The 15,123-nt window shown below is 42.9% G+C and overlaps 1 protein-coding gene across 2 annotated transcripts in view; it reads right to left on the reverse strand.

Annotated features, from left to right (window-relative positions):
* The window catches only part of LOC311251736 (ADAMTS-like protein 1), a 91,059-nt gene that overhangs the window by 29,676 nt on the left and 46,260 nt on the right, over positions 1–15,123 (reverse strand). Inside the window, exon 1 of one of the 2 annotated variants that reach the window (XM_084344369.1) lies at positions 1,463–1,594. The exons of the other annotated variant lie outside the window; for it this stretch is intronic. Coding sequence (XP_084200495.1) covers positions 1,463–1,495 — 33 coding nt within the window. The 5' untranslated portion in view covers positions 1,496–1,594. Of the gene's footprint in view, positions 1–1,462; positions 1,595–15,123 lie in introns of those variants that run through there. 2 annotated transcript variants of the gene reach the window in all.

A 15,123-nucleotide genomic window follows, 5' to 3' on the forward strand; every position in this document is an offset into this window, starting at 1 on the left:
ACCTCCGCTGTTCTGATCCCTCCAGGGTTTTATCTGCACCTTAACAGCAACATTTACGAGGGCTGCAACTCGCGATTGTTTTCATTATCGATAAAAGAGTTGTTTGTTCTATAAAACGTAATGAAATGGTGAAAAATATTGTTTTCCTGTCAATTAGACGTCCACAAATGTCTTGTTTTATCCACAACCAAAATTATTCACATTTAAAGGGGCAATATGTACAAAATTTAGTTGAAATTTCAATCAAAATTGAACTAAAATGATCAATAAAATGTTAAGAAATAGCAATTCTGAAATTATGACGTATTTGTATTGTTTTGCAGAGACGTCTGCTGAAGTTAGCATGCTAACCAGTTGGCCCCGGTCCGCCCGATCCAAAAATCCTCCTAGCTGTGTAAACACTAACACACTCCCCTGGTCCCGAGCGCCCAGTCTGGACCGCTAGCTGCATGGCTAACTGAGCTAACAAGCTAACAGCAGCTACAGTTACCAGCAGTAAGCTGGTGATACGCTGGCCCCTACTCGCTTTGAGCGTGAGTTTGGCCAATTCTTACTGTACATATTGCAGCTTTAAGAAGTTAAAGTCTGAGAATTTGGACTTTTTACTCAGACCGATTATCAAAGCAGTTGGCGATTAATTATAAGCTGACAACTAATCAATTAATCGTTGCAGCTCTACCATCTACACAACAAAGCATGTACATTCAGACATATTTGTTCCCTGTCCCTTTTAATATGAGAAAAACAGAGCAAACATATGACCACAGAGGCCCTTCGCCTGTCACCCATCTCATGTTTTCGCATCAAGCGCAAGAGAGGAAATGAGCATATGATAAAAGACCAGAGATCTCCGTATAATATGTTATTCTGATGGACAGATTCTATTTAAGTCACCTGTCAGCAGCTGAGACTAAGGACATTTTCCTCGAAGATGGAAAACTCCTCGACAGGGGAAAGAAACCCGACTCTGGTGCCTTTTTTTTGCAGACTGTGTCAATATACATACGATGGCCTTTTCAGTCGCCAAGACATACGATATTTGCACATCTGCTGAATCCCTTGTCGTCTGCTCCGCGCCGCACGGCACTGCGCTTCGACCGTCGTGCCGCGAGCGAGGCGGTCACTGTAATGTAACAGGGAGTGACAGGGACCTGCGCGTGCATGACCAGTCTGCTTTTGTGACTTTGATCGGAAACACAGAGGAGGCGAGCTGACTTTTCAGCTGCCTTGTTAGAGCTACTGTTGAAGGATCTGAAGAGTGGGTTTCTACTGCAAAAAGTCACTCAATCATAAACAAACTGTACATGCATCCGCACTTTTTACACCATAAATCAATCCATCAGAACACATGCTTTCTGAACGCATTACTCTGCATGACAAGTATTTTAAAAGGAGATGAAAAATATCATTAAACAAAGTTCCTGCATGAAAACTGAGGGAAATAAAGTAAACATTACAGTACCAGGATGAGAAGAGCTGTCACCAGGAGCTCCATGCCTTTTTAAAGTCAACCACTCCAGTCCTGACTGTGTGTTTGTGTGTGTGTGTGATGCCCTCCTCTCTGGGTGACTCTGTGTGTCCTGTCCGCCTGCCGTCTCCTCTCTTCTGACTTGCTCCCGTTCCTCCTCAGGAGTAACTTGGCGAAGGGGAGGGAAGGGTAGGGAGGAGGGAGGGAGGGAGGGAGGACTTGGAGTGTGCGTGTTTTTGTGTGGGATGTGTGAGGGGGAGTAATCGGGTGGTGATCCGAGCCCCACGAGTCCTTCAGGTCTGGCACACCGGCCAATCAATAAATGGGCCTCAGTCAAACGTGCTAGTTCAAACAAGGAGCCGGGCCAGCTGCAACTTCACAGCTTCACACTTTTATGTGAGAGAGAGAGAGAGTGTGTGTGTGTGTGTGTGTGTGTGTGTGTGTGTGTGTGTGTGTGTGTGTGTGTGTGTGTGTGTGTGTGCGCGTGCGACAGTCAAAGAGTAGGAATAATGGCAGACAGACAATAATCCAAATTTTCTTCCCCGTTTGATTCTTTCCATTTCTTCGCCTGATATCTCATATTTCTCTCTCTCTTACTGTATGTTCCTCCTTTTTTCCTCCCTGCTCGCCTCGCTCTCGTTTTTACTTCGCACACGCCACTGTTTCTCATTTCTCTTCGGCTCTGGACGGCTTCACTCCGCTTACCGCCAGCACTCTGTTTTGGAAATGTCAAAAAACCTCTGTCAAACAGAGCAAGCTAATCTGCGAGCATGTTTACTGCTGGCTGACCGGGGTTTGGATGTGAGTTTGACAGTGTCCCAGATACACAAACAGACATCTTCAAGGTGCAATATGTAAGAATTAGCCACCTGTCAAATTCATACTTGGAACAATTAGGGGGGGGAAGCGTATCGCCAGAGTTACCGCTAACTGCTTCTAACTGTAGCTGCACTGAGCTATTTAGCTCAGTTAGCCAGGCGGCTAGCAGCTCAGACTGGGAGCTCGGGGACCAGGGGAGCATTAGTGTTTACAATTGCTGGCGCAGAAGCTTTTGACCAGGGCGGGCCGAGGCTAGCTCGTTAGCACGCTTCATTAGATATCTCTACAACACAATACGTAGACATCAAAATGTCAGAACTGCTATTTATTTTGATAATTTTCGCAAATTTTTGAACATTTTCAGCTGAAGTTCTTGCATATTGCCCCTCTAACAAAACTGTAGCACATGACTTCATGTCCGGCTCCAGACTGCTCTTTGCTTTACAAGCAGTTGATGTGAGAGCCCCATGGAAATCAGATGACATAGTCTGGTCACTGAAGCTATCAGGATAGACTTCGCAGCCATGGTGACTTTTTTTTTTCCTATTTCTTTATGAGCTAAAGGTCTACTTCAATAGAGCCTTTCATAACATCTGGCAGTTTAAGCCAGAGAACATTTGCACTGTGGAGGTGGGGAACAAGCCAGGTGTCCCCTGGAGGGACAATTCCTCTGGTTATAGAGAAAAACAAGCAGTAAGATGGACAGCTCTTGGCACGGAGGGAATACACTAAACACCGAGTAGCTTTCCAGTTTTAACGTTTGCGAGACACGAAACCAAAAAACCGAAATAGAAAAGAAATGGAGCAGTCAAAGCGAGTGCCAACCCACTGGTGCCCCTTGATGTGACTTACAAGGTAGCAGGCTATCATTCAGGCACTTCAACCCAGACGTTCCAAAGACAATAAAAACTCTGTGCCCTTCGAATCAAGACTTCGAATTCGCCTCCCAATCAAACACCAAATCAAAAACCACATAATTGCTATCAATTAAGGCTGCGAGGAATGCGTTGCACTCCAGAGCAAATAGGCAGCAACCCTAATCACAACATCGGAGCGGATGTCTCGACACTTAGTACACACACACGCATGCCTGACTCATACACAGCAAATCCATCTTGAAGTCTTAAAGGAACAGTTCGCCCAAAAAATGAAAAGTCAGTCATTATTTAGTCGTACTCCAGGAAACTTTTCTGGAGCGTCAGATGAAAAACATAAAAAGGCTCCGTACTGTTTCCCCAGAAGACTGCTTCCTTTTTTAAGTCAGTCAAGTCTTTACTGTAGCTACTAGCATGAAAGCATTAGCTTGCACCCCGTCTGAAGTGGGTGTATTTCATCAATCATGGGCCTTCTGGAGACTCGGATCTTTTTAAAAATGGCCGTAAACAGCCATTTTGTGCGTTTTCTTCTGTTGTTTTTTAACATTTTTAAAACAAAACCCCCTTTATTTCAGCTGTTTAGGAGAATGCTGCAACACATATGTGCTGTGAAGCTCCAGAAATGCTTTGTGGACTTTCCATCCACAAGTAGATAACGACTGAATTTTCATTTTTGGGGGAACTGTTCCTTTAACTTGCGGCCGACAGTGTGAGGCTTGGCTTGTTTAATTTGGTACTGGGGAATGTCTGTACATTCTGCGAATTGGGGTATTATCTGAAACGCACATCCACATGCACACACACTCAACTATCCACTTAACACCGGTGTATTTTGTGGTGCCAGCGGGGATGGAGGTGGACGTGTGCATTTTCACAGGCTTACACAGAAATTATACCCCCTTGCACCCTTAATCCATAACCTTCTGATATTTGCTTTCAGAAGAAATCCTTCTCATATTTGCAAATGTATGACTACAGAAAATAAACTGTGGCATCGATGATGTGCCCAGAGTTTAAAACCAAACACCCGAGGAGGAAATTAATGTGTTTGACTGACACTCACTTGGAGCCAGATCTCTACCACAACACCGCTGGAGGTGTCTCCTCACAGTTCAAACAATAATCCACGAAGACGATGAGTTGAGGGAAAAATGTTATACTGCATTGTTATTTCACACAAGGTCCGGGCTTGGATATTAGGTTGCATGAGGGAAGCATGCAAGATTAGGGGAACTGATTGTCCGCAGGCAGACACTCATCATCGTTTCAATCGGTTATGATAACATTGTACTCCCTGAAGTAATTTCTGGAACCTGTGAACGCGGCGAAATCACCCCGCCAGAGACCAACAGGGCAAGAACGAGGAGCATTCAGATGATCGCATCACAAACCATGACAGGCAAGATAGCACCACTGCTAGCGTGCTAATCTGCTAGCATGATTACTGCTAGCTGACTACTTCCGGCTGTGGGTTTTCCCAATCTTTGTTTTATAGGTTTTATTATCACGGTGGATACATTTAAGTAGAAAAATATTATTGAAAATGACACAGTTGTGAGCCAGAGAGTGAAAACGCACCGGATGTAACCAAATGTAACGTTAGCTAGGAAGTGGCTGAATGCTAACATTAGCTGTTGTCTAACGGTAGCTCATGGGTTATCAAATTTGTTGTTATACCTTGAAATATGACCCGATGTTTCTTCACTAACCGACATCTTTTCAGTTGCTGGTCAATCGGGAAGCAGTGAATTGAGCTTGCCACCCAAAGCGTGACATCTGAGGAAAATGGCCGCCGTGTGAATATGGTGCATTCATTCACGGCTATGTTTCGTGCCCAATCAGACTTCTTTTCAGTGATGTCGCCATTTTCCCAAGATCACAGTAATAAACTAGATGATAGGAAACTAACAGACCACGTTATATTCTTGTACTGACCATAAGCTTCATAAATCAGGACTCCTCAAACACTGTTCCCAGGTCTCCTGTTGAGATGACTTACTTACACAGGAAGGAGGTTGCTGTCCAACATGTAAAGAGGACGCTTTCAACAGCCTTGCCCACATACATACCTCACATAAACTATTTCCTCTGTCCAAATGGAAAATACGGAGATATTATCCTTCAACTAAAGACCATGATGTGGGAAGTTGTACCACAGCTCTAAATTAAGACGGCCACATTGACAGATCTTTCTGTCTTCAGGCTTTTTTTATATAAATAATATATTCTAGTGAAACAAAATAACTGGTATTCTTACAGCACTCATCCAGTAGTAAGCAGAAATGAATGTATGTAAAGTTAACTCATTAATATCATTGTGAGTTTGAAAACTGAAAGAAAACATAACAACATTGCGTCTATCATCACTTACTATGAGCTTAAATTACACAAAAAAAAAACTTGCTCATGCAAAATAACATAAATGTAAACTGACGATGTTCAAGGGTCAAATTAGAAGATTGCCATATCTCGGGGTGACGACCTGAGTTAACAGGCCCCCGAGTTCTCAGAAAAAGAGACAAATGAAGTTTAAGTTACCAGGGACTGACGTTAAGTAACACTCGAGAGCCCAGGACCTCAACTCCCACGAGGAGACTTAAATGGCTCAGGCGGGATAAATGGTAGCCTCCCACCACCCCCGCAAACGACGTATGTGCTCCAGTCGTGATTTACACCAAAGTCATTGTTTAAAAAGCTTTCTGGGCCGCAGTATAAAATGTTTTACCAGGACAGGGGTTTTACGACCTGCAGCTGAAAATTAACCACACTTCCCTGTCGCCCCCCCCTCCCAAAAAAGAGAAAACAGAGGATTAAAATAAAATTGTAATTCCCTGACAATCAGCTAAATCCAACTCGAGCCAGATGGGAGGCGAACTGCAAAACAGTCGCTCAAAGTAAGCAGTAATATGGCTGAAAGATGTGCTTTAAAATACTCCCTAACATTTTCTTTATTCCTCCTCGTCTTTGATTTCAGCGTCATAGCTTTCTTCCCTTTCCCTTGTATGAACGACCCGATCGTGATTATTTATTATAATCTAATACTTGATATAAGGGAAGGTCAATTGAATTGTTGGGGTCTACATGTGATACAAGCAATATTTGGTTTCAGTATTTGGTGGTAATCTGAAGATGACAGATTTACGCAGCCATAAACACACCTTCTGGAGATATTGTATCGTGGCTGAGGTAGGAGGAAGAACAGTGCTGCGTGCAAGGCCATTTTAGGGATAAAAAATGTGCACAGGGGAAAGACGAACGCCAATTTGGCCTTTAACGGACCCATCTCTGCTGGCGCACAGTCCAGCAGACCTTCTGACTGGAACTCCCTGCAGCTCTGCAGAGGAAGACATTTGTTCTGCCTGGATATTGGTCCCAGTACTTTTTACAGCATGAATGAAAATAAAATGATTTGTTTCTCAGAGCAGCAGCTGCATAATAAGGCCTTGTCAGCTCGCACAGGCCCGGAACAACAGGTGAGGCTGTGATGGATGGCTTCACGATGGTAGTTTCAACATTTAAACTGGTGAATTCTTTTTACATCTGCTTTATAAAAAGGACAAAGGTTAAGAATGGAGTCAGTGTATTGTAAATCAATTAAATGCTTCTATAATCAGATTATTTTTTTGAAAAGGAGGTTTGTTTGAGCTGAGACCTTTCTGCTGACTGCCGGCTCTTTGAGTCTATACAGTACTTATAGCTGCAATACGTAACTGCTGCTCATACTCTGTTGCTTTCTATTGCTGTAGCTAATAGCTGCCCGTAGCTAGTTAGCTCGATTAGTCGTGCAGTTAGCGGCCATATTGGCGGAGTCAGCTAGCCTGAATCGAGAGTTTGGAGCTTGTTGGCGACGTTTCTGCAGCTTGTGAAACACAGCAAACTCTGCACTAGCATACATCTCCCAGCTGAAACTAACTATGAGACTATCACCTCTTGAGGCAATGGTATTACGAGACAGGATGTGCAGGGGCTAGCTGGTTAGCATGCTAACTTCAGCAGATATCTCTGCACCACAATAATAACATTCTGGCCGTATCTTGTATATTGCACTTTTAAGCAGAGTGGTGCTAACATGGTGATGTTAGGCAAATCTGTAATGTTTACCACGTTCACCATCTTACAGCAGTTTAGCATGTTAGCATGCTAACATTCGCTAATGAGCACCGAACACGAACCACAGCTGATGCTGATGGGAATGCTATTAATACCAAAATCATTGGACAAAATGAAAGGTTGACCCGATGACGTTGCAACACAAGAAGTCAGAGGATCGTCAAAGTTACAACAGCTCATCCTGAGTAACATTAATGAACATCTGAACATGGCAACACGCTCAGTTGTTGTTGAGATATTCCCCTAACAAACCAAAATGTCAACCTCATGATGAAGGGATCACCACAGTCAGTAGGATTCATCCTCTGGGGACCACAACTGATTGCACAGTATTCATTACCCAATGCTTGCAGGCCAAAAAAACCACTAGGGAGGAATCTAATGACATCAGTATAAAAAAGTAAATCATTAAAATCATTAATATATAAATGACTTACGTCTCGATAAGGAAGAGATTAATATGCGCGAGGACACATCTGGTCATTTAAAATCCAACCAAAAATATACTCAAGACACAGTATTTTATAATAATTAACTGTACTCTTTATAGTGACATTTTGAATAAGCCAGTAACCACAATCTGATCCCTTCTGAGCGAGCCTCTAAAACTCCACATGCAGCCCGCGGTGCCGAGGAGGAATGGGGCACGTAATTAAGAATCAGCAGTGACATTTACTGCTTCCTGAGACCGCGTTCATACGTTCTGCGCACCAAGCTTTTCCCATTAGCACATCCAGGAGAGCTCATGTGTTGTAGCAGCTCTCTGGTGATAGCACAGGCTAACTCCATCAGGATCCCACTACACCAACACTCCCCCCCCGAATGCCTCTCTCCTTAACCCAACCACTGCCACTGTGGCGTTTTAAAGAGGGTATGACAGGAGGGGATGGATATAAATTAGCAGCGTAAAGCCGCTGGAGTCGGCTAAACTGGCCCGCCAAGGTGGGCTGGAAGGAAACGGGGAGCGTGGGACCTGCATCCAGATCTGGGCAGACACTAAGCACCACGGTTTATTTTATGGACTCCTGACCAGCATCAAGCTTAACTGATCCCCTGTGTTTCAACATAGAGACCATTTTGCCATATCATCTGGATATAATAGCTTTTCAGAAAAGTTTACACACATTTTCTGACACTGTACTTTATTTTATGAAAAAATAAGTCAATAAAACTTTCTATTTCTATATTAACGGTGGAAGACATGACTAACTCAGTGATGAACCCACAAAGAATGATCACCAGGCTCCTCAGCTTTCTCTGCCCTGTGCAGAAATTTAATGTCTTTAAACTTTTTTGCCCTACGACTTTATTGCTTTGGTTCACTATCACTGCTCACATTAGCATCATTTTCTATAGCAGCAGGCAGCTCTCTAAAGACCCTCGGTACATTACATCATCACAGGGGCAGACAGTTAGCGACGAGCTAGTAAAAGAAAGTCAGGCAGCTGAGAAGGTTTGTAGTTTATAGTTGATTGTTGTCAACTTAAAAAAACAAAACCCCAAATGAGAGCTAAGGCTACTCCGAGTCGGCTGCGAGTATAAAAATGCAACTGTTTGCTAACACGTTAGCCATAACGACATAACGCCCTAACAACTATAAAGTGGTAGCATGTCAGATGTGTTTTCAGCGGTTTGTGCTGCCCCCAAGTGGCCAAAACGATACTAACACAGCTTTAACCTTCCCAACTTTGAACATTTGAAAAACCCAGATTTATATAATGATATATTTATTTATAAGAGCTACACATATATGTTATTTTATTATGTTCATGGTGTTCATGTTTATGCTATTCAGTTTAGTTATTATATTTTAGGAATTTAGTTATTACATGTGGACGTTGCAAATTGATTGACATCACTGTCGTCCCTCAACCAGACGAGTTTTCTACTAAAATAACAATAAAGCAATATGAAGACGAAAAGTGCACAGTCTAAAAGTCAAAATACGACTTCAGTGATATATTACTTCCCATGGTGAGCAACGCGTCTGTACATCCTCTCTCTGCTCGTCCTGTGAAACTGAACAGAGGACGTCACTGCTCCGTCTGGAGCTGTTCACATTCATCACACATCCTGGCCTTGTCAACCGCTTTCCCCCCGAAACTCTTTCCTGTCTGAGTGACTCATTTGTTTTGGTTTCCTCGTGCATTTCAAAATACATTACAGGAAAGTAACATGCATGCTTATGAACTGCTTCGGGCGATGAGAGGCAATGTTTTTATGTTCGATAGAGAACCGCTCCCTAATAAAGGCGCTTCTATCAGGTGACATAATGCTGCGAGTGTAAGTCAGCGACGGCAGCAGTTAACACGTGTGAACTGTAATTATCGTAATCAGTAGTCCGCAGTAATTAATAACACGCTCTGTTTTATCTGACACTAGGAAGAAGAGGACGCTCGTCTCGGAGCGCTTCGTTTATTGTTAGGCGCGTTTCCAGATCAAACAAATACATCTGGGGATCATTTCACACTCGAGATGTTTGACTAATGTACTCGCAGTACGTCGAGGAACAGGGCGTCTGCTGATTTTCACAGGGACTAAAACTTCACAAATTAGGCAGCCCTCTCAAGAGGTGGGGTTATGATTGAATAGTTCAGCCACTGCGATGGAAATCAAAAGTTTGGATTGTGACCAGCTTCGGCCTTTTAAAGGGTAAGTCCACCAATTTTACACATTAAAGTGTGTTTACAGGTCTTGGGACTACTACTGCATAAGTGTAGTATAAAGCCTTTTGGCGCTCCAGAGGAAGCCGCATGTAATTTCATTGATTGCCTATGGTGATGTCACTCAGTGGCTGTGTTGCATTGTGGGTAATGTAGGCGGTTGGTTCTGAAAGTCCAACCGCCAAGTCCAACGGTTGGTTCAGTCCACTGGTCGAGAATTGCACCTCTGTAACACTTTTGGACTCATTGTGGACAGTTTAAAAACAAAATCGATACAACGGGACCAGAGATATCACCTTCTTCATTCCCTGCAATCTTCTTTTTTAAAACCTGGTGCCTACATTACCCACAATGCAACCTAGCCACTGAATGCAATCACTGGAGAGAGTTTATCAAAGTGCATGCAGCTTTATTCGGAGCCAGAAGAGGTTTTATACTACTGTTTTGACACATGCATTAGTACTCCCCAAGAACTGTAAAGACACTTCAATGTTTAAAATCGGTGGACTTTTTACAGCCCTTAACAAGACAGCTCTCTGGCTCCTTAATCTGAATGTTAATTTACATCTTTCTTTGTTAAAAAGTTTGATAACTTAAGCTTAAAATCTTAAAAAAGCTTAAAAAGAGGTCCAAGTCTGCTTTTCTCCACGGTAGTTAGAAGTTTTCTTTGACTGTTGATGAGTACGAGCCCCCGAGCAGCTTGGAAATCATGTGTTAAGACGAAAATTTATAGCAGCCACTTGCGGTATAATCAAACCCTGTGAAACCAAAGATTTTTGGCTGCAGTGGGCTCCATTAGGATTGCAGAACTGTAAATATGACATCCACGGTCATGTCAGGATAGCAGAAAGGAGAAGAAGGAAAGGATATTAGCGCAAAATACGTGCATGAAGTGGAAAACTTAGATCAATACTCCAAAACGTTTGCAATTATCTGCTTGAAGCTAACAGCTCATTTGAGTTAATATCACAACGCCAGGAGACACAGAACCAACATCCTGACTAATTACAACATCCATGACATAAGAGCTGAGAGGAGTGAGGTTCAAAGCTGGAACACAGGTTTCTGAACTGCAGACATGAAACAGGCTCTCTTGTTAACCTCTTCCATAATTGCAAAACGAGACACAACAGTTCAACGGCAATTCTTTGGACCACAGACACCACGCAGCAACTCCAAATAAAACGGCACCTGGTTTGTCTCAGCAGCTTATAATTCATGATGTGCGAGTGTGGAGTATTTGCACTCGGAGCGAGTCGAAAGCTTTTCTAGCCGCAAACAGACGTGTCTGATCTCCCGCACAGTGCGCGCTACACACAGCTAAGGTTTCGGTTTTTAACCCCAAAAATTGAGTCACATCAGTAACATGTGTTTTCCATCGCCGGAAAATGTATTGTGTGTTGTCTTTGGCTCGGAGACGATCAGAGAAAGTGATAGTAATATGATAAAGGTGGTCAAAGGAGGCTTTAACCCGTGGAGCGTCCTCTGAAATCTGACATTTTTCACTCGGTTAAATAATGATGCAATAACGAGCGGAGCAAAGGGCCGTGTGCGCCGCAGTTCCTTGTTATGACCCGCGCCTGACCTACAAATATGGAAACGATTAAAGAAAAAATGGATGACACCTCGAGCACATTGTTCCAATTCCCTCTGAGAAACACAGAAATTCACTGAATCTTTTATACTCGTGGAATTAGGTTTTTCAGCAAAAACACTTCTCGAGCAATTATTCATTTCCTGATGAAGGCTGAAACATGTTGGCTTTTAGGATTATTATTGTTCTGATTTCAAACTCACCAGTTAATCATCTGAGAAAACTGGCTTGGACCTTATTTTTTCTACTCCTCGTTGCTGATCGTCTCGATCACAGCCCAACATAATAATGGTTTCAAACGAAAGCTAATAAGATCCGATCATTGCAATGTTCTTAAGAAATTAAATGTGTTTAAATAAGTTTAGATCATTGTTTTAAATTTCCTCATTTTAAAAGAGGCACTGTGTAGTTTTTGGAGAAGAAATTAAAACTGAGAATTTTAATATCTACAATATTAATGAGGTAATAATACAAACTCAGAAATATTTATCTTTTCTGTAACTGAATAAACGAGCTGTTCTCAGAGGGAAATAAGGTCCCCAGAACACTGCTTGAAACTGGAAAGATGGCAGGGTCTGCCACATATAAACAAAGATAGTTTGTTTATTTAAAAAAAAAAAAAAACAGTCAATCAAGAGCTTTCTCTTCTGATTAAAATGTCTTCCCCAAAACTACATTGTGCACCTTTAAACTCATCTATGGCTTTTGTGAACATCTGAGTAAAGATTCGAAGCAGAAGAGTGTGTGTGAAACTCAGTACTCAAAGTTCCCACACTGTATGTGACACTGAAGTTACACATGTTCACACCCATTTCAGTGAAAAGCCCAAAACTAACCACCCTTATTCGATTCCATATCGGCGACATGACATACTCTCTTATTCACTACTCGCCACGGTGCTGGGAGTGCTGACAGCTCTTTCAAGCAGCCACACTTCAGCACATCGACTGGGCTTTGTTGTGCAGCACCCACATTCAGAGAGAGGAAACAATCCATCAGCCTGTCACGGTGCGGCTCCGCAATCAAGCATTCCTCACCCATATGCTTCTGTAATCAGCCGAGAAACGCACAGAAGACGCGAGCCAAAGATGACATTTATCCATCGAGTTCGATAGATACATTAAAAACTAATCGTGATTTACATTTGGCTGACTTTAGTACTCTTTGTTAACGCAGTGTGAACAGCAAAGACATGGAAGTGAATGAGAGACAGACACTGAAAGGCGTCCCGAACAAGAGCGGCGAAGACAAAGTGGAAAAAGAGCGAATACAGTATGTAGTGACTCATTGGAGCCGTACACACTTCCATTTCTTCTACAATTTCTCTCTTTAAGCCTCTCTCATTTTCAGACTGTCACTCCATCAAGTCTTCTTTTCTCTTTCCATCCCTCTAGTAGAAAGTTTTACTGGATAGCGTTTCAGCTCGGCCTGTCTAAGCCCATCGAGCAGATCCCAGATCTATATGGAAAAGGAGCCGCCATCCTGCCCTTCTTCTCCCAAAACCACTGGCATATCAAATACAGAATGCTCACCAGTAGGTCAACAGGGAAATATGGCCCACGGGACACATATTATGGTTTTTTAATCGAAGCCTCAAGATAAACACAATTTTATTTTTTTAAAAACCCATCCTACCCTCCAAATTTCCCCCCAGACTCCGGCCCAGCGGTGAAGAGGAGCTTTAAAGCCACTCTTTGCCATGGAAAAACAGGCAGGACAGGAGGCTGTAGTAGCGACGTAATGCCAAGTTTCAAGAAACTCAGAATCCAAGAAGCATGACCACAATATGATGGCAAAAGAAAACAGCTGACATCACTGCTCCGTATAAAACCAGAGGCGAAACAAGAGAGGCACGGTGCAAACTGAACGTTGTACTGAGAGCACGGCACAACTACCAGAATATTTTGTGATTACTTCCACTTTATTTACATGCGTTGTGTGATGTCATACATGTCAGTGGTGCTCAAAGCATCTACGATCAATATTTTGAAGTCGGTCTGTTAGTCGGTCCACCATTTTGGTCTTGGACTTTACGCTAAACAGACAAAGTAGGCGACTAGCTGGTGAACACTGTGGAATAACTAGCAGCTAAATATCCAAAAAAGAAATAAAAGAGAAAGTTAAAACTTAGTTAAAGCTTATCTAAAAGGTGTTATCGATAACATTCAGCCACACACAGCTGTTGTTCGAATCATCTGCCCCTTCAAGTGGTTGCAAGTTTGTTGTACTAGCCAACACTGCAAACGCTAGATAACGTTAAGGTTGCTAATGCTGGGTAGCTAGTACAGTAAGCTGGCCTCATACTGTACAAGTCATCCATTTTTAGGTCTTTTTCCACAAACTGGAAACTACCAGTTTTCGGATGCGGCCTGCGTGACGGTATCGACGGCACATGAAAGTCTTTTTCCTCGTCTTGAAGTCTGCAAGTAGTGATTGCACAGGGAAATGTTTAATTACCTACGATATCGAGTTACAGGAGTCTTGCAATGATGATAGGCCGCTGCTTGCCATGGAAGCCTGTATCTGATGGTATTGTGGGTGATGTGTTTGTTTGTGTTAGAGAGACAAAGAACAAGGAAAAGAGATGAGAAACCATGTGCCAAGTGATACATCATACCTTTAAATACACAAACGTCCGCTTATATTGCAAAACTCACGCCTCGGGCTGCGCTCCTTTATAATTCTGCTGAAATGTGGAAATCACATCAAGCTCCGCTTTCACAGTTTACAAAACAAACTCCCCCAGTGCACGCTCGTGAAAACAAAACCTCATGTGTCCTCCTCGAAAGGTTCGCGACGAGTCAAAGCGCAGCCAGGTGATGGAGATACAGAGGGAGAGGAAACATTTGGATGCATGACTGAGGAGTAACCGCACAGGAAAGAGGGCTGCAATGGATCAGTGCACCCCCATCCCATACCGCTCCCACATAAAAACCCCTCTACCCTGTTTTCTCAGGAGCTTTTGGGCTTACAGCTGTCTAAATATGCTACTGTAGTGAACTCCCTACCAGTGAGGTGTTACACAGGCAGCGGCTGTAAAACTGAACAGCAGGAGAGGAGAGGAGAAGAAAGAAGCATGCCCAGCGGCAGATGCAAGGAAAATGCTCTGCTGCTGCATTTTCTCAAAGACATTCGGATCAGTTTTTGAGTGACAAGCCTTGTCATCGGAAAAATATAAAGCAAGCACCGACCTCTCAACACCTGAATTACTTGATGGAGCAGCCTTTACAGCTCAAGAGCAGCATCTTGTGTCCGACAGACAAAACTACAAGTCCTGTTAAAGCTTATTTCAAAAGCCATTCAACAGGTTGTGGAGACAGTCTGACATTTATCATGACTTACCATGACTGAATAAACAAGCTGTTCTCAAGCTAACAGCTCAAGCTCCTCCCTGCCCGGATAGTGTTCATCCTCTGTTGTTTAGTTCATTTGTTCTTCTTATTTTCCTTCTTCATTTCATCTCCCTTTTGCCATCTTACTTTCCTCTTTCCTGTCATGTTTCCCCTTTTCCGACCAGGTATACTCAAGTATGTATACTCCTGTATGCTCAAGGTATAAGTTAGTATAATGGCTCCGGTGCGAATGATCCAGAGT

The sequence above is a fragment of the Pagrus pagrus genome, assembly GCF_965226575.1.
Source record: "Pagrus pagrus genome assembly, chromosome: 22".
NCBI lineage: Eukaryota > Metazoa > Chordata > Actinopteri > Spariformes > Sparidae > Pagrus > Pagrus pagrus.